At 31.0% G+C, this 25,653-nt stretch overlaps 1 protein-coding gene across 1 annotated transcript in view; it reads right to left on the bottom strand.

Annotated features, from left to right (window-relative positions):
- Positions 1-25,169, bottom strand: part of LOC129908958 (uncharacterized) — a 31,206-nt gene extending 6,037 nt beyond the window's left edge. The window contains exons 1-3 of the mRNA XM_055985810.1: positions 24,945-25,169; positions 13,655-15,274; positions 2,644-2,771 (exon numbers count right to left, since the gene is read on the bottom strand). Coding sequence (XP_055841785.1) covers positions 2,644-2,771; positions 13,655-14,771 — 1,245 coding nt within the window. The 5' untranslated portion in view covers positions 14,772-15,274; positions 24,945-25,169. The remainder of the gene's footprint in view (positions 1-2,643; positions 2,772-13,654; positions 15,275-24,944) is intronic.
- Positions 25,170-25,653: the final 484 nt, after the last annotated feature.

Below are 25,653 nucleotides of genomic sequence, written 5' to 3'. Positions count from 1 at the left end.
CCATTCAATGGGCAAGCATTGAATGATAGTATAGATATGAATTTAACGTCTAGTGAAAGCTTTATCACAAGAAATGTTACACTCGCCGAATTAAACAAAGAAATTAAGAAGCTAAAGCCAAAAAAAGCACCCGGATACGACTTAATTACAGCGGAAATTCTTAAAATGCTCCCACGGAAAGGTTTAATAAATCTCCTCTATATAATGAATGCCACTTTAAGGTTAGAATACATTCCAAATCAATGGAAAGTCGCAGAAGTAATAATGGTCTTGAAACCTGGCAAACCATCACACGAAAAGAAATCATACAGACCCATTTCACTGCTTCCTGTAGTATCGAAGGTTTTCGAGAGAATATTTTTGCAGCGATTTCAGCCAATAATAGAAGAAAAAGGTCTTATACCTGAACACCAGTTCGGTTTTAGAAACAAGCACTCGACGATAGATCAAGTGCATAGAATCACCGATGTCATTGAGAGAGCTCTCGAAGAAAAGAAAATTTGTTCAGCGGTCTTTTTAGATGTATCTCAAGCTTTTGACAAAGTATGGCACGAGGGCCTCAAATTCAAGTTAAGACGAGTCCTACCTGAAGGACTCTTTACCATTCTTAGAGAATATCTAGAGAACAGAATTTTCCGCGTCAGACACGGAAATGATTACTCAGACTTTAGGGAAATAGTGGCTGGGGTACCACAAGGTAGTGTTTTAGGTCCTATTTTGTACCTTCTATTCACACGCGATATACCTCAAACAGAAAACACAATTGTAGCTACTTTTGCTGATGATACCGCAATACTTGCAGTAGGCAAAACAATCAACGAGTCGACAAGTAAATTGCAAAATGCCCTTAACAATGTCAATGAATGGACAAAAACGTGGCGAATAGCGCTTAACGAATTTAAGTCAGTCCACGTGGACTTTACATATAAGAAAATAAATAGACTACCTGTTTTTATTAATACTACTCAAGTCCCATTTGCAAATGAGGCAAAATATCTCGGGATGACTCTCGACGCGAAATTAAAATGGAAAGCGCATGTTAAAAATAAATGTGATCAATTAAATATGAAATTGAGAGAAATGTACTGGTTGCTAGGACAACATTCTAGACTAAGTATCGAAAACAAATTATTAGTTTACAAGCAGGTACTTAAGCCTGTCTGGACATACGGTATTCAACTCTGGGGTTGTACACGCGATACAAATTTAAATAGATTACAAACTTTTGAAAATAAATTATTAAGATCATTTGTAAATGCGCCGTGGTATATAAGAAACGAAGATCTTCACAGGGATCTTGGAATCCCCACGGTTCGCGAAGAAATAAAAACGTTTGCCCAAAAACCCAAATGTTTTAGAGATTTTATTTATTTAACTTCCTTTAAAATATTTTTTTGATAACAAAAATTTAAACCATTACTTAATGATTTAATTTAAAACAAAAGTTATTTATTTATTTTTAAATATCATCAGTAGGAACTTTCATCGGAAAGTTACCTACAACACGTAACTTAACTTCGAGAAAGATAAATTGCTAGATAAGTTCCATCTGAACTTAGTTGCAATCGGGAGGAGGAGGTGGTTTTAGTGGTTAAGAGTCCCACATATCTATGAGCACGCGTTTTCCGGTCCTCATAGAATCTTTTGAAGATTTCAACACCTACCCACGGACAAAAAAAAAAAAAAAAAAAAAAAAAAAAAAAAACTTTGTTACTTATACTCGATGTTTTATCTTTATTTTTAAATTAAATAATATTAAACGTTTCTTATTCAGAAATATCTGGTTCGGTAAGAATCTTAAATCAAGGGCCTAATATCAATAACGTATTTAATTAAGCTAGATATGACTTCCAAAAACAGGTAACAACAATTGCTTTTTTAAAGATATAAATGGTTTGGTTTCATTACTGACTGAAAGTTTGTTGGAAAATAACAATTCAGTTGAAATCCCTATTCCTACTTGAGTCAGATATACTTAAATCTTGATAGATACTTTAAAGTTGCAAAATAATAATTACCTAACTTTTTGAATCTACTCACAGTAACGTCATTAAATCTATGTACATATAAACAATATCTACCTCTAGACAAAAATGCTTAAATTTCAATTATGTTAGGAAGGTATAGAATTACCGAAAACATTTCCTTTATTTTAGTAAACAAAAACTATTTAGCTTAATAAACGGTGACAACATAAGTAATTTAGTTAGTTAGTTTTTCTCATTAACCAATTTCCTAGAACATGCAAATTTAATTTTGTTCTGAACTTTAATTGGAACTACTACAACTTCTCTGTGTAGGTAGAGGTTAGGTTGACAAAAATAAATGTATAGTTAGGTACTTAGAGAGCTTGTTGCTTGAAATGTAATTCATAGTTTTCATAGTCAAGTTTGAAGGACATCAGAAGCTTTTACTTGTAATTTAGAGTGAAAATATTTTTATTTTTGTTTGTTGGGTAACGAGCCACTGGCATATTGCTATTAAGGATACTTAATAAAAATTTATATAGCATTGACAGAGTATAGTTTTGATGTAAATGATGAGAAGTATACACTTCTGGGGTTGAATAGAGGTCAAGTTTCTGACAACATTTACCTATGGGATTTCCTGGCTAAAATGAAATAAAATTCAGAAAATACTTACCAATGGAGTTGGACAATCAATCCTTCGATTGGAAGCACATTGTTTCTCACTAAATGTCCTTTCACTTTCACAATGGGGAGATGATGATGATTTGATGCTGCTTGGTGGATTAGGGCTAAATTGTTGATCTGTAACAAATAAAAAAAAAAAAAATATTTAGCTAATGGTTACTTATTTTTGGTACGAAATAAGAATTTTTCAAATAAAAGCCTTGTTTTACATTTTTCGTTTTGTATTTATATCAAACAGAATTTTTTATCCTAGGATGTTGAAGTAAAGAATGCCTTTCACGAATGGCTTAACATATAAATCGATAGATCTTTTTTTCAGTTAAAAATGGAAGTGCGAAGAAATAAAAAAAAAGGAATAAGAAGCAAAGTACAAAGGATAAGTGCGACATCTTTTGCACACTTCAGTCATCACTCATCAGACTGCTGATTGCATGGAATTAAAAGGAAAAGGTCTAAGGATTACTGCTGTTGAAATGTGTTCTCATTCGTAAGATGCGTTATGGAGCAAAATAAAGCAAAGAACCTATGACATCAAAGATGATAAAGTAGAGACAGAGTTGAAAAAAAATAATAAAAAATGGTATGGGATTTAAAGTCTTGAATAGAAAATCGTTGCGACGAACGATACTGACACTCTAAGTTAATGATTCTGAATTTTTTCATTTAAATCATCGATCTAAATGGTAGTTAATATTTATATTGTTTATTTAAAAGTTAGACTAGAACAAAAAAAAAAAAAAAAAACACAGAATAAACTATCTCTAAGTTAATGTAATAGACTTGTCCGTTTTTGAATTAGATGTGGCCGAATTTCGAATTATTTCACACCAACAATGTAAATAACGATGACATAAACATATTTTAATAGATCAGAAACTGATCATGCAAAATCAATTTGTCCAATTTATTGATCTGGGTTTGATATTCCATAATAATTATTATTTGTTTAAGTTTTTGAAAAGGCAGAAATATAACGTATACGCCACAGTGACCCATCTAAACATGAAGGTATAATTGAAAAATCTTCTTGGATCTTTAAGAGCAACCAACTTTTTTCATATTTTTATTGAAGTTAGTAAATATAAAACCTATAGCTATCATTATTAAGTTATTATGAAGACACTATCATGATCAAAATTAACGCACACGCGCTATTTATCCTATAGATATGTCACAAATACAATATTCACTTGGAATACTACTTTATTTCCTTTTAAACTCAGAATACAAAAAAAAAAACTATAACAACTTAACTAACTCATTGAAGTCAAAAATTCTTCGCCATGAGTAATTAAATAATAGTAGTTTCATGTCTCCTTTCTTTAACTTTCACATCAAATAGTCTCAATTAAAATTTAAGTGGTCTAATTTAAAAACAGAATGTCAAATGAATACTCTCTCTATTATATGCTTCAACAAAAAGGAAGGTTTACCTGGAATTGTTGACATAATTTGATTAATGAAGTTCTTTTATACCAAGTCACACCCATGCCCATGACACACCGCAAGGAAATAAATATCCTCAAAGGAAATGATTTGAATATCCAAAGTGTTAAATACAAATTTAAAGCAAATTCATTTCCATTTGATACAATCTCAAATCACTGATTTCAACATAATAACCTATAAATTTATTGATAAATTTGTCAGCTCAACTCAATTGCCCAATTCAATACCCCTTTGCACATCGTTCGTCCTTCACCATCATAATCATATTGAGTTTTCTACATTCGTGTCGACCGACCGACATGCCGGCAAATTGTTAAATGAACAGTGGAATAATAGTCCATTGAAATGTTACATTAACCTTGCATTTTGGGTAGGACAAGATTTTTTTATTTTGATGTGTAGGGGAGGTTAATGTGAGTATACAATCTAGTTTTCGGGGTTTAAAGCCCCCCCATTTGGCCGCCATCTTGGAAAAAGGGGTGTAAACTGTTTTTAATCGATATCTTGCCAACGGTAAGTCCCACAAAAAAAATGTCTAAAGCGATTTTGTAGATAATTTATTTCCTTACAATTTTGATTAAGGTACTTTTTTCTGTGAAATTGAAAATAAGAAAGTTATACTTGAAAATAGATGTACATTTTCAAGAAAAAAATCTTTGAAGGGCCATAGCTTTTTTTCTACAATTTTTATTGAAAAAATTCTCATGGCAGTTTTTAAAGATCATTTAACTTCCAACAATTTGATGTGCTCATTTTGCAGATTTCGTTTATATAAAGCTGCTGCAATGGTTTTACAAAAAAAGGTAACAATTTATTTTCGTACTTTTATAATGTTCATTTTATTTTTTTTTACTTCAATACAGGCTGATTCAGAAGGATATGTAGGTTGGGTTGAAACAAGAAAAAAATCATGAGGTATAGGAGGGTCCATTCCCTACCGTTTAGTCAGGAGATCAATTTTCTAAGAAAATTGTCTTACTTTTGAAAAAAAAATGTACTAAAAATCAACGTTTACACCTATTTTAACGTGTTATATTTTTTTGTGAAGCCGAAAACCCTTTCTTTAATAATATTTTTAACTAAACCTGTTTTATAAAATAGCTTTTGAAAAAATAATTTTCAAAATAAAAACTTTGAAAAAAAATACGAAAAAAATATTTCGAACTAATTTTTTTAAAAATTTTATATAATTAAGTACTAATTTAGTTTTAAAAATTCAATGCTGAAAACCGGATGCAAAAAAGTCTTGTCGTTTTCGAGAAATTAAAAAGAAAACAAAACTACTTTTTTCTAATAACCCCATTATTGTTTGTTTTTACTTTAAAAAATTATTTAATTATTAAATCAATTTTGTATAGTTTGTATTTATCTTTATTTTTCCTTCACAAAATACTTGGCAACTGAACGCTGTGAAAATGAATGTTACATCTGGGTTATAAAAGGTAAACAGACCCCCAGAGAGCAGTTCAAATTTGTTTGGATTTAACGAGATTGGATTTAAAAAATTGGATAAAAGTAGTGAATATTATGGATTTGCATTTGTTTTTGACATTTAAATTTCTTTAGATCGAGATGTATTTTTTTAACTAGTGTATAATATGGCCGTAAGATATTTTTTAAAAATTAAACAGATAAACATTGACATTGTGCGCACAAGACATTTTTTATCATTAATGGTTTTGGTTAGTTCAGGGTTAATCGAAAATTGTTTCACTTTATTGTAACCTCATACAACGCTGAATGTTAAAAATAATGGAAGAAAGGTTAATTTTTCATAAATAAATTAACCAACATATCCCGCCACTTAAAAACAAACAATAATGGGGGTTCTTAGAAAAAAGTAGTTTTATTTTTTTTTAATTTTCCCGAAAATGACAAGACTTTTTTGCATCCGGTTTTCAGCATTGAATTTTTAAAACTAAATTAGTGCTTAATTATATAAAATTTTGAAAAAAATTAGTTCGCAATATTTTTTTCAAAGTTTTTATTTTGAAAATTATTTTTTTCAAAAGCTATTTTATAAAACAGGTTTAATTAAAAATAGTATTAAAGAAAGGGTTTTCGGCTTCACAAAAAAATATAACACGTTAAAATAGGTGTAAACGTTGATTTTTAGTAAATTTTTTTCAAAAGTAAGACAATTTTCTTAGAAAATTGATCTCCTGACTAAACGGTAGGGAATGGACCCTCCTATACCTCATGATTTTTTTCTTGTTTCAACCCAACCTACATATCCTTCTGAATCAGCCTGTATTGAAGTAAAAAAAAATAAAATGAACATATAAAAGTACGAAAATAAATTGTTAAATTTTTTTGTAAAACCATTGCAGCAGCTTTATATAAACGAAATCTGCAAAATGAGCACATCAAATTGTTGGAAGTTAAATGATCTTTAAAAACTGTCATGAGTATTTTTTCAATAAAAATTGTAGAAAAAAAGCTATGGCCCTTCAAAGATTTTTTTCTTGAAAATGTACATCTATTTTCAAGTATAACTTTCTTATTTTCAGTTTCACAGAAAAAAGTACCTTAATCAAAATTGTAGAAAAATAAATTATCTACAAAATCGCTTTAGACATTTTTTTTGTGGGGCTTACCGTTGGCAAGATATCGTTTAAAAACAGTTTACACCCCTTTTTCCAAGATAGCGGCCAAATGGGGGGCTTTCAACCCCGAAAACTAGATTGTATACTCACATTAACCTCCCCTACACATCAAAATAAAAAAATCTTGTCCTACCCAAAATGCAAGGTTCGGTCAAATTTTTGTAACATTTCAATGGACTATAAATTTACATTTTAAATGAGTTATCATCGGAAATGAGTTAGATACTTTGTCACTATACAATGTTGACACAATTATTAATGTGTCTCACATTCGGACAAAATAATAATAAATTATTTGTGAAGCCAGGAATGCACATTTCCTGTCATTAATCAAAAACAATAAGAAAATAAACAACCGAACAATATAAATATACATTTATTTCTATTGAATAGAATATTTTCAAATCTGAAGGTGAACCTAATAAACCGCAAACTATTTCCAGGACACTCTCTCAATGGCAATATACATTTTATATAAATAAAACCACAAATATATTAGTGCAACCGCAAATACAAATGCAACTTGATGCCTTCGATTTATTATCAAGTAGAGAGAGTTTTAGAATTCTAAAGAAATTTTTGGGTTGTTGCATCCTTTTGTGTGAATAAATTAAATAAACTCTTTTGTGGTCCATTTGTTATTTGCTGAGTGGTGCTGTCAAGTTTTTGATTGTTTTTGTGTTCTGGCAATGAATGTATTTTGTTGTTGTACTTGTTGCTTTTATGTGAGGAGGGCGATGGGTTTTTGGAAAAGTGATACAAATGTTTAATGTGGTTTATGCTTTTTAATTTAATTTGGAATTGTGGAAATAAACGTTTACGAAAAAACAACAAGTTTTTATGGAAAATACAGTTTTTTTTAAGACTTTATTAAAGAGTTTAAAAAAAAAAATACTGGTATTCATATAGATTCAAAGACTTGCCATTGGTACCTACATTTGAAGGTACATTTAAAATATGAATTCGGTAGTTTCTTGATCCATCGATTAAGCTTCTAATGATTGATAAATTTTAAAATAAAACTAGCAGGAGTTTAAAGATAAGTACCGAGCTAATTTATTGAATATATCGTGAACATCAATCAATTGAACTAGGACAAAAGTCCACCACTTGGGTATTTGATTTAAACGCTTTGAAAGAAATTAAAGGTGTTACTCTGGGTTATTCATCATAACCAAGACCAAAATTAACGGTACTTGCCATTACCCAAAATAATTTTATTTTTTTTTTTTTTTTCAAAAAATACGAGTACCTACTGCTACTCCATTTTTTAGAAAACTTAGTGTCAAAATTTAAAAATAAAAATTCTCAAAAATACCTACAATTTTTGGATTAAAACAAAATAAATAAATTTATTTTTTTTGAAATTTCAGTTTTTTGAAAACGGCAAAATGCATTTTCTTGAATTTTTGTTTTATATGTCGATTAGAAAATTTTTCGATATAAAAAAAAAAAATTTGTTGAAAACGGCCCCAACAATGTTGAAATAAAAATCAGTTATTCATTCGTGGTAGTTAGTGGTAACTGAAAATGTAAGACGATGAAATTTAAAATACACTGAACGAAAAAAATAAAGATGCTTTACTGACCAATTTGGAGTTTATATTCGAAAGTGGTAGAATTGGAATTGGACAGATTGGCAGATGCTTTTTGTGCAAAATTGTTAATTTTTGCTTAAATTTTAAATAATGCAAACATAAGGTAACAACAGAAGCCTACCCTTTTAACCATGATAATCTTTTAACAGATCGAATCAAACGATGCATTTTTTTTGTTTGATAGTTTCAATTCTCATTCCAGAAAGATTTGAATTTGTGTTCATATTCGCGCTAGAGTCTACAAAACTATCGACTTTCTCGTATTGTTAAACAGTTCTTGTATATGATCCTTCTTTAACTGGATTTAATTTGCAATTATGACACAAGGTGATAACACACTTGAAGTGTATTTATCAGAATCTGAGCTAAGTAACAAATTTAGAAATTTTAATCTTGATCATAAATGTCCGAAATTCGAGTTGACTTGTCAAGAAGTTGAGTTACTTGATTTAACTCAGCGAATGAAGTTTTAGCCTATTTTTTTTTTTTTTGATTTTCTTAAACACTAACTTCTTAAACAAAAGTAAAATTAATCTTAGCAGTCACACGCTTCTTTAAAGATGTTTTTTACAAACATATCAACTTCGTGAACAGAAATCCATTTTCTTTCATTTCAAAAAAATACTTCCTGTTTAAGACATTTTTGTTATTCTTAATCTCTCTTTTATAAAAAAGGTCAATGTATTTTTATTTTATTAATATCAAAACCATCTTCTCTCTAAACCCCTGCTGAGAGGGTTTTCCAATGAATGTATTCGATTGAATTGATTGACGTCATCCACCTTCCTCCTGACAAAACCCTAACAAAATATCCAAACCTATCCGAAACGTAATCAATAATTTGAGAATGGCAAACATATATACCCGGATTGAGGAGGGTGTGCAATCGTGCAACCACCCCATATAGCCTATAGCCAATAAACAGAAACACACATATCCATAAAAACCCTCGCTAATATTGGAAAAACCAAACAACCGACCGACGAGGACGAGGAAAAGAGAGTATAGTTGAGGTGGCAAAAAAGGCGTCATGGACAGAATTTAATAACTTTATCCTCAACAAGTTTTCATATATGTACACTGTGTTGTGTTGAGAAAAGAAAGAAATGAAATCGAAAAGAAAATAAGCTTAAATTTCCAACTTTTCAGATTTTGAGTTCTGACAGACGGATAAGAGCACGAAACGAAACTTATGCAAATACAAAAAAAAAAATTAGTTGCAAATATGAAAATAAGCTTTCGTGTCCTTAAAGTCCAAAAAGGGAAGGCTAGTGGTGGTTTGTGCTTGGTGGAGCTGGAAGACGCTATGGCCCTCTCCAACAAAGTATAAATTGTTTTGTATGGCAAAAGTTTGTCAAGACATTCCAATGCTTTGCTGCTTATAACGATGATGTTGTTGTATGTCTGTGTATGGGTTAGTTGAATGGCTGATTGCGCGATGGACATTCAACAAGTTGCGTAGTCGTTTGGGGTAGTTCGTTCGTAAGTTCTATACCAATACCGCTTTTTCTCTCTGTTTTCTTCATTTATTATTTCTAACATGTTTCTATACAAAAAAAAAAGTCTCGTGAGTGCGGGAGGCTTTGGGGTCATCCCTCGAATTCGTATTATGTCAGAAGAGAGTATAAGTTTTTAGGGGTTAATTTAGTACTCATTCAACTTGGTTCGTTTTTTTTTTGTTATTTTTTTCTGTGAATTTTCTCTCTGATTCTGATGATGATGATGAGCTTTGAATATGAAAAGTGAATGTGCACTTTATTCCATTGGTTTTTCATTTCTCTCAGTTTAGGCGATGAGACTGTGAGAGATAGTATAGTATAATAAACTTTCCCTATATGCCAATTTAACCCTTAGGCTAGGGTGAAAAGAAAGAATTTTTTTTTGTGTTTGTAGTAAATGTGTGTGCGTGTGAGTGGAAATGATGGTTAATAAGCTTTTTTCTCTCTTTTGTGTTTGTATTATTTTTTTTTGCAAAGTTAATTGTCAACTGATAACAAACTTTTATGAGTAATTTGTTCCTGGATGGAATGTTATTCAAGGAATATATTCACACGTTTTTGTAATAAAAAAAAATTGGCTGAAACGAAGTTTAGGAAAATTTTACGGTTTATGTGTGAAGGATTTTTTTAACTTCAATTGAGAAACTGCTTTTTTTTCGCGGGGTATTAACTCAAGCTAATCAGGTTCGAAATCGATCTTGAATGATAGAGAATGTATTTTGTCCGTATGCCGATTTGTCTGTATAAACATAAAGAAATCTGAAATTGATGCATTGATTTCTTTTTCTGATATCTAGCGAAACTTGGAGTTTCTTTTTTCAGGACAAAAAAAAACAGGGGTACACGCAGAAAAATTATCGGTTAAAAACAACGTAAAACTTGTGTAAAATTAACAGAGAAGATTGTTAATATAGCACCAGCAAACTTACCCTGGTTAAAATTACACGAGTCGACTCGATTATTTTAAAATTGTTTAATCTTACCCACTTTCTCGATTATATTTTACTAAAATCACAAGTTTCTTGATCAATATAAACCAGTTGATCGGTTAAAATAACCTTCTAAAATGGTAATTTTAAACAATTTAACTTAACCGAGGCGAAAATTGAAAAAACGCAACGTAAAATGTAAAATGTTCAACGTTGTTTTAATGTTGAAAAAATTAACATGAAACTTCTTCAAAATAAAATTGAAACAACGTAAGAAATTTTGTTTATTTTTGTCGGACTTCAGCTTTTGTTGCATTTTATCATTCTAATTTTCAACAGTGATATAGCACGTTGGTAAAGCATTCGCCTACTAACACAAGAGTTGTAGGTTTGATCTCCAGCGACTGCCCATTTTTTCATTTTTTTTCTTTTAATAAATTGATGCTTTTTTTTAAAGTTGAAACAACTTTGATTTAAAGATGTTTTATAACGGTAAACCACTTTAAACTAACGATGGTTTTCGTTCATTTTAAGTTGTTTTTTCCTTCAGTGTACGTTGATTCTAGCAACAGGAACTACGTAGTTTTTAACCAAGACTACGTTATTTTGACACATTTTTTTTAACCCACCTCTCGGTAGGTTCATTATTTTTCTGCGAGTAGATGATGTTTTTCGAAATGGAAATAAATATTGCATTAAATGATACATTCAATCAATATTATAAATATCGATTTTTTCTCAGAAACAAGTGTAACCGTTTCACTGAGATAAATGATAAAAGTTAGGTTTCATTAAAAATCATTCTTAATGCTATTTTTGCAGGTGCACTGCACAGCTATAATTGAAAGCTGTGTAATTCCCTCCTCTACAATAAAAGCAATATCGAGTTAAAAAAAACTGTATGTTTAAAGAAAAATAGACAAACATATGAAATAAGGACACCGCAATAAACTCCATCACCTTTTTTTAACAAGATTCAATTTTCCCCTTACTTAATGCACTTAATCTTTTCCCTTGCACGAGGTGAAAACTTCAAGTTCAAACAAATAATTTATTTTTCAAGACCTTTAAAATGATATAGCTCTATTTTTGCTACATTAAGTATAATTCTCCCTTGTTTTTTTTCTGTATAATATGCGTTTTTCTAAAAATAGAAACAAATTAGTTTCGGGCAAGTGCACCTGATTATTTTAATACTAATCTAAACGACTTTTGCTGAACATTTTTGCTTCTAGTTTAAGTTTTAATAAATATTTTAAAAAATGCTTTAAGTATCGGAACGAGCCATTCGCTAATTCATTAGTTTTACTTTTACGCTAGTTTGTATCTAAAGCAGCAAGTCTTTGCTATTTTCGGACAGTTTGAAAAATTCTGATTCAACTATCATGCGATATGACAATCAGTAAAAATTAAAACAAAGGTCAAGGTGGAATACTTCAAAAACCAAAAGTCGTTGGATATGTACATTAGGGTGGTTGTTATCCGGTGGGAAATGTTGAGAAACGTGAAATTTTCATGTAAAATATATCCTTTGAATTTTGTAGCCGGAGACTAAGCAGTTGAAATAAAAATACGAAAAAAATAGAGATTATTTTTTGTATTTAGAACTTAGAACTTATTGATGTCCATCCACCGTGGAATTTTGGAGAAAACACAATATAAGGACCACCCTAATGATAACGTGTAGGGACAATAGGGGAAGTTTATACTTTGTGGAAAAAAAAAATGGAACTGGAGAAAACAATCGGACAAGGCATTACATTTACATTTTCAATATTGGATTTTTATTGGAATATTTTTTTTAAAGGTTTATTTTTGCACATTTAATTTTTTTTAATTTTTTAATTAATACTAATTTTTTTGTTTGAAAACTTTTTGTAATTTTTTTTATCTTATAGCTGAAACGATTTTAATTTTTTTTTTTGTTAAGTTCTTTCTTATACTAGAAATCAAAGTGTTTGCTTCGTTTTGAGGTCAAAAACATCTAAAAAAAATTGTGTACATTTTTAACCTTTTTCATTAAATTTAATTAAAATGAAGGGGTATGGGTGCAACGTCGTTAATTTATAAATTGTGTTAAACCGTAAGATTTTGATGAACAACGTGCCCTTTCCTTCAATTTGTATAAGTACAGCTATCGTGGTCGTCGTGTTTCTAAAGGTCAGAATGACATTTAACCTTTACCCTAACTTTACCTCATTACTTTATTCATCAAATTTCATCGAATTTGTGTAAGCCATAGGTCTGTTTCCACATAAGATAAAAAAATTATCATCAAACTGGTAGGGAATATCGTTTATCAATTTCAAAAGACCCTTATTACTTTCAACTAAAAAGAAGCAATTTCTATGAGTAGGTACTTATTTAACAAGACATCTCTTAATCTATCCTAGAACTAGTAGCTAGTTTTGTTGGAGTTCGTCTATAGAAAACTTTATAAACTGCATACAGAATTGTTTTTAACATGTTCTTAAAATAATGTTTAATGTTTCATTTTTTAACCTAAACTTGCACAAATGTACTTTTGGATGTTAAGATTAAGAGAGAAACATCCAAAAACTCTACATCAAAATAAAATTTAATCGTTATTTAAAAATTTCACACCCTAATTTAATAGTTTCAATGTTTGCTTGTTTGATTTTTAATTTCAATTTTTCTGATTTCAATAAATTAAACTAATTTTAAAATAAGCCTTGTAATCAACTTGAAAGTAATTTGCAATCGATTTTAAACTACATATTAACCCATTTTATCAGCCAACAACACATTCGGTACGACAAGAAAACTTTTCCACTTCAACATTAAATGAGGAAGATTTCAAAAGCAAAAATACTGTATTTTTTTTGGTTATTTTAAAAATGTGCTGTAATATTTTGTATTTAATAATAAATTTGTTTCAATATAAAAAAAAAAACTTACCTTTTGTACTTGAAACTGCATTGTCGACTTCTTCATTTCCCTCGCATATACTCTCTTGATCATTTTTATTATATTCCTTGGATGGGCTGCAATTTTCTTCAATTCCAGCATTAATTGAAGCATTATTCAACGAATACTCGCTGCCAGAAAGTCCCGCACTCGTTGTAACCATACTAATTGGTGTGCTTCCGCAACGCGAACTTCCACTTATTCCACTATCTGTAGTCGTGCTACCACTAGTCAATGGGGAAGCAATCATTGTAATGCCCATCGACGATAATGATGGCAAGTTTTGTTGTTGTTGTTGCTGTTGTTGTGCATAAGAAGTTTCCGATTCTGTGATATGTTGGGCGTTTTTTTTATTCGTCGTCGTTCGTCCATCATCCTTAGGGCCTTGGACTGCTTGCAACCCATTAATTGAATGAGGATTATGCTGGCCATAACGTTGCTCTGACATAAAGGTAGTTGTTGGATGGTATGGATAATAGTGCTGCAGATAGTCCCGTTGCTGTTGCGATGCTGCTGAAGGAGCAGTATTTCCATACTGAAATGCACTGTTCCTTGCAGCAGCAGCATAGTGAAGAATACTCGATGGTGTACTTTGCTGATGGTCGTATCCTTCTCGATATGGATGGTATGGCAGGACTGATGAGGGACCTGCTGTCCCTCCACCTCCTCCAATCATTCGGCCATTGTACGTGCTATCGTAATGTGGTGGATGGTAGAGATGATGTGGCAGGGGTGTGTGAGGATTCAGATATGCGGATGTAACATGTCTTCTTCCCAAAGAACCATAGCCAAGTCCGGCAGCTCCAAAAGGGGGTTGATGATGGTAGTCGCCAGGATAGCTTACTGATGGAAGATACCTATCAAAGCCATGCTGCTGCTGCTGCTGCTGATAAAGCCCTTCAGATGAATGCAGTGCTGCCAACCTATGCTGATGTTCTTGATGATAACGCAGCACTTGCTGGTGTCTATGTCCACCTACCACAGTTACGTTGGGCGCCATCCGATTAGGAGGACCACCTGAAAGGACTGCGTCCACGCCAACACGACTCGTCATGGAATGAGTTGACCCAGCGTATTCTGAGTACTTGCGAGCACTGCAGTAATCCATGCAGTCAAGGCAGAGCCCTATAATATATTAACGAGAATTGATTTTTTTGTTTGTTCGTTTCCTTCAACTTCGTCCTGATTCCTTTAGCACAGAGCACACAAAATTGGCCTTGTAAGTCCGAAATGCAGAAATTCGGACAAAGTCCTTTGGGCTTGGCCACTCTGCTTTGCTCCAGCAATATCTTTGATGTGTGCACCGTGACACTCCCCTTTTACACATTCATTCTATTCATTCTCTATTGATTTTTGTACCCCTTTCTCCCTCGAGATGTCGTTCTTATATCCAACAACAGGCCGGGGCCTGATGACCAGTATGGTGTGGTGGTGACAAGTTTCCGCAACACTGCTGGGAAATGGAAATTGATTTTCTTTCTTTCTTTGAGGCAGCACTTTTATGCTGAATACTGGATTTCTATTTGATTTTCCCAATAGACTTTGTCCAAGTCAATGAATAGAATGCTGAAGGAAGATTTCAAATTAAGTTCGACTCATGTTGATTTTCGCCTAAAAATATACAATAAAAAAAATGGTGCTTGACTTTGAAACGGATATAGCTAGTTTAAATATTTGAGAATGACGATGAGATGGATGTCAGATTAAATTACATTCATCTGCTGGGTGTATATGGTGATATAGCGATTAATTAAATATTATGTGCTTTATTGTTTATTCAGGGAACAAATATTTGCTGACATGGAGTTGAATTTCGTTCGATTGTCCACAGAGAATTCAAATGAGGAGAGAGTATATACCTTTACTCTGCAATTGACTTCCTGGGCGATTGAACTGAATGAGCCCTGCGGGCCTTCGGCATCACCTCGCAAATATTGTATTGACCCGTTTACGACTATCATCAGGATTTTAATTGAATGAAGTATTATGTTTGTTTTATTTGAGAGTAAAAAAAAAAAAAACAAAGAGAGAAAGAGAGTATCATAAAAAAATGATTCCAGACGAACGACGCACGGTGACGCCAAACGGACGGACCATCAATTAACTTTGTAATATTTCACAAATTTTCGATGAATATTTATACACAATTCATTGCCGTATGAAAATTGTGGCATCCTTTTGAGTCAGAGTTTTATGGAATTGGGCGGAAAAGGAAAATGAAAAAGTTACCCGATTTTCCGGGTGAATTTATTTTATAATGAAATGTTAAGAGATAATTCAATTTAAAGCTGGAGGGTTTTTTTGTTTAAACTTAAAATGTGCTGTGGGCAGGATAACAAATTGTTGCTAGCATCATGATTGACTTGATTTTATTGCTGATGTTGATGGCGATGGATGGTGGACGGTGGAATGGAGTAGGTATCATGAGAGAAAATTGAATTAAAATGCATTTGCACCCGACTGGTTTGGAAGTTGGTTGGTTCTTGGTTGGGTTGGTTTGGTTGATATGGTTTTCAGTTTAGAAACTTAATAAGAGTATAACCAAATGTCTGGTCATGATATTATTTGAAAATGGGTTGGGGGTACGTTTTAAAGTTTGGTAAATTTATTTGAGGTAAATAGCTGTCAGTTGTTGTTTTGTTCTAGGAATATAAACGTGTATTAGCTCAGTTTTTTCTACGTGGCTTTCATTGAAAATTTTCAAAACTTGTTTTACATTTATCTTAGTATTCAATAACAGATGAAAAGTAAAATAAATTAGTATTTTATGTGTTCTTTTTTAAGTGCGACGGACTTAGTTGTATGCATCTGAAAAAAATAAGTATACGCCACAGGGTACCCTGTAGCAAAAATTATAATTTTTTTTTGAATGGTTATTGGAAAATTTTTGTTCCTATATGTACATTTTAAAAGGTTAAATATAAATCATAATCAAATCTTTTCACTCTCGGGTTTTCAAGAATTATTTAAAAAATCATATAACAATCTAGCCGAATTTTATTCAGATAGGTACATAAAAAGTGGCTAACTTTATGTTCTTTTAAGTTACTCAACCCATAGAAACCGTCGCATGCGTTGCGTCAATCAATCTGTTGATGTTGACGGATGGGATGGAAAGGGGCTACCCATAGAATACGTTACATAATGGATTGTTTTTTTAAAGCTCACATCAAATTCACAGGTTTGTTCGATGTTTTCTCAATATATGTGCACTAATGAATTCTGACGTTTTTTTATGTAAATAATTTTAAACTATTAGATATCGTTGTTCTATTTTTAATAAAATATAATACGTACACGGAGAAAAAAAGGACACCTTAAAATAAGATGATGCGCACATTAAATTTCACCACCTTAAAATAAAGTGATATCCGCTTAAAATAAGGTGATTCCACTTAAACTCAGTTAAATTTAATGTGAACTTCATCTTATTTTAATGTTAATGTTCATCTTAAAAAAAAACCGACAAAAAATAAAAATTTTAAAATTATAGTCACACTTTAGCTTACGTTGCAGTTTATCATGCTTATTTCCAACAGTGAGATAGCACGATGGTAAGGCACTCGCCTAGTAACCCAACAGTTATAGGTTCGATCCTCGGTGGCTGCCAGTTTTTTTTTTTTTATTTGCGCATTCAAGAAATTAATGTGACTTGTCACCTTAATTTAAGGTGATGTCACCTTGATTAACCATGCAGAAATCCGCTTAAATTAAGGTGCGATCCGTTTAATTCTATGTGGTCTATTTTCTCCGTGTAGGTAAACCTCACTTAGGTTCTTGCTCTTCAATTAAAAAAAAAAACTTTATCAGCTGTAAATATGACTGTGGCATTGTAAAATTGAACTTTTATTACCTACAATTTATTTACTAATAAATAATGAAAGTTCACATTTTATAAAATCGGAGAAGAAAAGAACACTGTTCTGAGTTCTGAAGTTCCCTGGTGTGCACTCAGAAAACAAAAATCAAACTGATCTATTATTCAAATGATGTCAACGGATGGAAAAGTTGATAAATCGTTTTTTCAAAACCTTTATTTATATGTTGTTTTGTAATTTTTTACCACAAAAATAGCATAGCCTTTTTTTTTAAATAATCACATTTTTAATTGTTTCTGTTCATTTCTTAAAGGACTCCATTATTTCTGAAAAAAAAAATGTCAGTAGGTAGGTATCAAAATCAAAGAAACTCTATTTTTGAATTTGTTTTTGACTTTTTAACGATATCTTTAATATTTGGACTTTTTAACGATATCTTAACCCTCTGTAGGCACACCTCTTTATTGTGACTTGATAGGCACACGGGTGCGAATTTGGTTTGCTCTTTTTCATGTCGCTAGAACTTTTTTCAGTCTCAATATTTTATGGAGAATGATACATGAAATTGATGTAGAATTTTTTAATCCCATCATACAATACAAAACAAAACACTAAATCGAATCCAGAAATTCATCTATAATCAATATCAAGCGACATAAATTTTAACTCTTCCACAACTAATGGTGTAAAAATAAAAACTAAGGAAACAAAAAATATGACAACCACAAACACCAACACGAGGACAACCCATGCACAAAAGCACTTTACGCTGATATTTTTTTCAAAATGACTATATCAGAACAGAACCTTCCGCAATAAATTATTGGTAATAAATTCTTTAGTCTCCATTAGGCATTTACCAGAAAGCAAGTGGCGGAAAGGTGGTGGCTTTTACCTTATTGTTCTTCATTCATTTCTATCACGATTTTTTTTTTTTTTCATTTCGTCATCGCTAACATCTAACGCATATAGGTACAAAAACTCCAAGTGTAGCTAAGAGCCACTCCTTCTAAGCCACCCGGTCGACCGGCACCAATTTTCTACCTCTCCGGATGTGAACATATTACCCTCTTGATATGGTGAGGGTGCAAAGTGGCTATTCCTTTGACCTCAATGCACTTTTCACATTGGTGTACGCTGTACCTGTACCTCCCCTAAACATGCAAGAAGCATGAGAGAAGTGAGTTTTATTGATTTACTGTACTTTATGAGTTATTATGGTTTGCTACTAGATTAGGCTAACGCATACCTTACCTACATAAATAGTCCTAGGTAACAGCAAACAAAAGAGTAAAAAAGAGAAGCTTTATAAATATTAACTTAAATTTCTATGCCATTTAACGAAGTATTTATAGTTTACCAAATTAATGCTTAAAACTAGCAAAGTTTTAAAGCTCTTAGACCTTTTTTAACGGTTGGAAACCCAATTTTAATAAATTCACTTGAATTTAAAAAAAATTTAATAGATATTGGTTACTTAGGATAGTGGGGTAATCTAGCCAATACTGACAGTCACAGCTAAAGCAAAGATTAAAATTATTTAAAAATAGTATTTGAGACTTTTAAATTGATTCTCTAAGAAGGATTTAAGTTAATATTAAGTATATAAAGGGGCCTGTCCGATAGTGGGAATTTAGAATCTTCTTAAATCCGAATTGCATCCTTCTGAAATTCATTGATTTTTTAAAAGGCATTGCATTTTCTTCGCTCTTTAAAAGTCTGCTTTAATACTTCTTTACTCCTTCTCAAACAGGTATGACTTTTCTGACAGGTAAATCGCAGCTTAAACTGAAAAATCACAACTGAAAATTAGTAAAAAGAACTCTTTTTTTTTCGTTTAAAAGTTAACACATAAAATGTCCTTTAACATCAAAATCAATTTATAAAACCACCGGTAATTCAAGTTAATCTAAAATATATTCACTCCATTCAAAGAAAAGCCATAAAATTAAAATTATACCAACAGAATCCCACAATCAAAACGCTTTCAGTTAAATAACAATAATGAATATGCTCTTGACTTCTCTTTCTCTTTGAAACGAATAAGTACTTATTATTAGCGTTCCCATTATACTCACCTTCCCTTTTCCTTCCTCTGCCCTGCACTTTGTTCTTTGTATATAAGCTCTTTTTGCAATTTAATATACAGGAAGAGGGTAGTTGATATTCCCGCTTTGACCAATTTTTTAACTAACAAATCAAACAACAATAAAAAGAAAAAAAAATAAGAAGAAATAACCGCACAAGAAAAGTAGTCTCTCTAGCAACAAGTGGCCAATTTAGAGTGTATGAAGACGAGGAGATTGAATTTAGATTGTTAAGTTTTCGTTGAGTGAATTGAAATTGTTTGGGGAGAAAAAGTTAGTTTTATATATATTTTTTTTTTTTTTTTTGTTTCTTTGTTTTTACTTTTGTGGGAAATTGTATACATTTATTTTGATGGTTTTTTGATAATTTTACTTTTACTGATTTGTACTTTTTTTTCCTGTTTAAAATGGAGTCCCTACTCCTTTTGAATTCAAGTAGTTTTTTTTCTTTGAAAAAAGGAATTCATTGAACTTTTACATTAAACGAGAACGTTTGCACAGACAATTCTGTTGGGTTCTATTTAAAAGAATCCAAAAAGAATTATTTGAATTTAAGTAATAGGAATTCTTAATAAAGTCATTTCTCCACCCCACCAAACATATTGTCAACAACTTTTTGTTTCTGTCGGTTAACCTAGTACAAAAACGTACCATTACTACTTTATCAGACTTATTACGTTGGTGCCATGAAATATGGCCAAGTGAAATAAGACCATCTTTTAAAAACTGATCTTATTTCACTTTTAAAAAACGAAATATAGCCAATTTCAACGATTATTTCACTATCAGCAGGAAGTGAAAAAAGCCAATTTATTTCGAGAAAAATGGGCTATATTTCTCTACCTATATTGAATCAAAATAAAACCAACAAAAGAAGTTGGTTTGTATCATTCCAACTTTTCAAACAAATAAGTTTTGTTAATTTGTCGTATTTCAAAACGGATTTTAAAGCCTTTTTGCATTACCATACCATATATCTGTGGTATTTGTATAAACCTGATAACTTTTTATACCAATCATTAAAAGGCTGAAACTTTTTGCCTATAGTAACATTTGAGAGCTTTCAATAAAAAATTGCCATTTTTGAGGTTGTTCATACCAAATCGACGAACGCGAATCGGAAAAAAATTTCCTCCTATGAGAATCTATTTAATTTTCATCAACCCAAAAGCGAAGCGGAAAAAAAAAATTCTCACGGGAGAACCAATTTTGAGGTGTAAAAATTGAAATTCGCGCGAATTACGGCGCTTATCACAAATAAAAACAAAATTAATTTCATCTTTCATCATGCAGCCCTGTCTGTCTTCATTTTGAAATTCAATTCAATTCGTCTGACAATCTTCTTTCAGCTGCATCAATGCATGTAATCCCAAGAATATAGAATGGTCCTTTTAGAAAAGTGTAGATATTGAAGGGTTTCTGGGTTATATTATTTTTTTTTTTTTTTTTCAAAGAGCAGATTAGCTAAACAGACGGCAACCCTATCATGTTATATTTACTTCTACAATAAACTGCACAAAGACACTTAATATGAAACTTGATAAAGGAATATCGATGTATGGCATTTTCTTTTAAACTAAACAACATATTTTTTTTTGAGCAAAAGGATCTTTAACAAAGTTGTATGTTTCCTCACAAAATGTTTCTTCAAATGGAAAAAAATTATGTAACCTTGGTTCCCCCTGTTAGAGCTGTAGCAAATCGTATGTATTCGTTACAAAAATGCGGGTATTTGCTTCAGTAACGAGTAGCGAAACGTTACTTTCTAAACAGTATCGTTACTCGTATGTTTCGTTTCTGGGTACTGAAGTAACGAAACATACGAGATACGAAACATACGAGTAACGACCCCATTCCAATTTCAATACTAAATCATCCGATATATGAGATACCAAACGAAGTGGTTCACTCAATTTGTCACATTTAGCATCTCGTATCGATATCGTTACCGTTGTCGGAATGCTAACTCCAGATAATTATCAAAAAATTTTTTTATTTTCAGTATTTAACTAAAAAAAAAGCAGAGAAAACGAGGTTTGGAAAAAAAAATGAAAAATTGTTCGACATGGTTGTATAGAAGTGTTAATAATCCGAGATCTGCGCGATTTACTTTTAAAATAAAGGTCTCTAAAGAATTGTGATAAGATTACTGAACTAATATAAACAAAAAATTAACAAAGTTTTGTTGAAAAATTAGGAAAAAAAATCAAGAGTTTTTAGGTTTGATAAAAAAAAAATTTAAAAAAATCAGTATAACTACCTTCAAACTCTTATAACATGAGAACGCCACAACTTAAATTAATGTTTATGGCCTTAAAATGTAGCTTAGATTATACAAATTGTTTTTGGTTTTTTTTTTCAAAAAAAAAAAAGTTTTTTACTCCCTTATACAAACGTACGAAACATACTTAAAATACCAAACATACGAAATGTATCAAATACATGAAATATACGAAATGTACGAAACATACGAAGCATGCTAAAGTAACGAAACATACGGAACATTCGAAACACACGAAACATACGAAATATACGAAAAATACGAATCATACGAAAGTAACGAGTAACGATATTTTTGATGCGGGTACTAGTATGAAAAGTAACGAATACATGCGGGTACTCGTTTTGTCGTTACTTTTACAGCCCTACCCCTGATGCACTTTTTCCATAATACTAATGAAAGTTGAAATCACACAAACAGAAAAATTATCAAAAGTTAAAAATGTGCTGATTCGTGTAATACTTCCCATCGACAAAGTCATTCATTCCAGAAACTTTTCATTGCCAAATGAAACATGACTTCATCTACATAAAGTCTGTTGGTTATTATAATGAAGACATCATACACTCATTTGATGGAAGTAAAAGGTGAAATGCACACATCCCGTAAACTGCCAAATATGTGAATATAATGTTTATACACCGGCAACTAAGAGACTATATAATATATTCTACACAGTAAGGTTAATGCCATTAAGAGCTTGAAGAAGGATTCTAATTAACTGAAAAATGTAAGCGATGTGCGCGATGTTCTGCTACTATATCTGAAAGTATAATCCTTGATGATAGAAGTATAACTTTTTTTGGTTATATCGACTCTGTGATAGAGTTATAACGACTACATTTTACCTCCTCTTAGAAATGTAGCTTAAGTTGTCTCTCGGTAATTAAATATTTTGGTGAGAAGTTTTCAAATTATTGATGAAGTGTAATTATTTTCAAACCCTCTTTTCATATTAAAATATTCGATAACTCACACAAGAGACCACCAACATAAAAGTTTGTTGTAAGATGAAACTAGAGCGAGGGAATATGCGAGTTAAGATATTAAGCAAAAAGTTTTTTATGATATGATGTTTTGAAAAGGCTTTTAACAAAATTTTCCAAAAGTGTAATTAGGAAGAATTTTTAAAGCCTTACGGTTTATCACCTGATTGAATATTTAAGACAGTATTGAAAGTGATTTGCATATGGTGCGACAGAATGTTAAAACTGGTAGGTTGGACAAAAACATAAAAAAGAAAAAACATGTGGAAATGGTTTAGACAGTGAGGATATTTTTGATCAAAAACATCCGGAAACTTGACAGTCTATCGCACATTTATTGATAAGTCATGTTCATGGTTAACCGATTCTCTTTATGACATTTTAATAAAACTTGCACTTTGAGAACTTATTTCACTTTGGAATTGTGAATTTGGATAGGAGGCTCACGAAGAAATACAAATAAGGCACATACATTTTGAACAGTAAATGATTTGATTATAGGTGCAAGAAATTAAGAAGACTTGTCCGCTTATTTTAAGACGTCTTGGAAAAAATCCATGCAGAAATTCGCTTAGTTTAAAACAGATTCCATTTGTTTTAAGCTTGGATTTTTTTCCGTATTGTGTGTTTGTGTATTTAACAGTGGTATTATTTCATAGGAACCTCTTTTTTTTTGTGTTTCATAACTTAAAAAGTTATAATTATAGGTAATTGTAATACAAGTTCATATAAATTAAGTTTAGGTAAATGGAAAAATTGTTTTTTTTTTTTAATTTTTAATTTTAAAAATCGATGTATGAAGAAAATAAACTTTTGAAAAAAAAAATACTTTTTGAAACTTTATTAACGGCACTTGCCATAAAAAATTTTTTAATGTCTAATTTTCTCATAAATGGACTTTTTTGTTAAAAAAAAATCAGTAACCCTTCGACCCTTCGGTTAAAATTAAGAAAATTAAAAAAAATCATTTTAGGATTAAAAAAAAAATCTATATTTTTTTTTTGATCAGGTTTTTGAAAACCCTTGGATAAATTTTATTCAAACTTTGTTTTTATGTGTCGATTAATATTTCCTTATTGTATACATACCTACAAATTTTTTTTGTCATTGTTTTTGAAAATTTTTGTATAAGAAAAACTATTTTTTTAAAAACGAGTCTAACGTTTCAAAACTTTTTAAAATTCTTTGTTGCGAAAAATTAAAAAATAAAATTATTATAAAAAAATTAAACAAGTGTCAATACTTTTCGATAGTTTTCCACTTTTGATAGAAGTGAATACAACGAAATCCCGTTATTTTCGAAATTTCGCATTTGCTAATACCAAAAAATCTGTTTATTTTTATAGCTATATTTTATGGCCTGTAAAATTGAAATAAACTACTTTTTAATAGCTTTCTGTTATATAAGAAAAACCGATATTTCATCTTTACTTTTATAGTTGTTGTTTTTTGCCAATGTTGGAAATATAATTTTGATGGGGTTTTAACAATTCATTTTTTGGTTAAATAAAAGGTATTTTCGAATTTTCAGTTCCATATGAGCTTTTTGCCTATATTTAATTTTTGTTTTCCCTATTTTTACTGGACATTACATATTTTCTGTCTAGAATTATATTTTACGCATACAAAAAAATATTTCCCAAAACTTAAAATGAACGAAATTTAATTTGTTATTTCTTCCTTAATAACTTTTGCTTTTCAAACTAATAGCAATTTTAACGGACATTATTTCTTCTTTCGCACACAACTTTAAATAAAAATACATACACACAATACCCTACAACGGCTAACTTTAAAAAAAAAAAAAACACACACAACAATACCTCTATAAGCAATTCAAATAAATCTATAAAGGACATTTTTTTTTGCAAACCCCTGGCTAGAACAGTATTATATGTAAAAAAAGACATCACCAGAGCTAGGAGTATAATCCTTTTAGTTTTTTTTTTTTTTGTTGTGTTTTCCTACTTACAACGCGCGTGGCTAGCGTCATTGCCGAAATTAATCAATAAAAATGAGTAACGTAAAAAAATCTGTGTGGAGAAAAAATTCACACTTCCTTAGGAATTTGTCATTTTTTTAAATTTTCAAAACTTAGAACAAACTTACCATCGATTCGTGTGCTGGTGATGATGATGTTGATGATGACATATGGAAGGATAATATTTTCCTACAAACTGTAAAGAAAACTTTCACAGTATATTAAGAAAACGCGCGCACTTAGGATACGCGCCCGAAATTTATCGATGTGCTATTTAGTTTTTCTTTTTTTTTTTTTGGTTGCTGTTGTAATTTAACACTTGAGATATTTATCGATTTTGTTTATAAGATTTTAATTTTTATAAAGATTTAGATTTAAAAATTCTGAGATACTAAAATTCAAAAAAACTGTCTTTCGGTTGAAGAACCCAACCATTCGAAGGAAATATGACGCGAAGACTGAAAAATGTCACCATACGTATTTTCCACACACATGGATTTTTCACTGTACGGGCACCTCTTTATAACGAACGAAAAGGAAGCCTTTGGTATTTTGTTTTCTTCGCTCTGCTAACGTTCGTCTATTGCAAATGAAACCGCACACTAAAATTTCGATCGGGTATATTGAGTTTTTACATTTCGGGTCAAAAGAATGAAGCTTTTTTTGTGTTTCCTACCCTCAAGTGCCTCAAGCGGTGATTCTATACCGCTACCAAAAGGACACTAGCGAAAATTGACAGAAATCAGTGAGAGGGAGAGAAAGCTCTTTTCCTACCCTACGAAAGCGGGTTGAAAATGGAATTCACATCAAAACAGAGAGTTTTAACAAAAAGAAATG

This window comes from Episyrphus balteatus, chromosome 2, assembly GCF_945859705.1.
Source record: "Episyrphus balteatus chromosome 2, idEpiBalt1.1, whole genome shotgun sequence".
NCBI lineage: Eukaryota > Metazoa > Arthropoda > Insecta > Diptera > Syrphidae > Episyrphus > Episyrphus balteatus.
The sequence above is the reverse complement of the archived record's forward strand: the minus strand, read 5'-3'. Positions and strand labels throughout refer to the sequence as shown.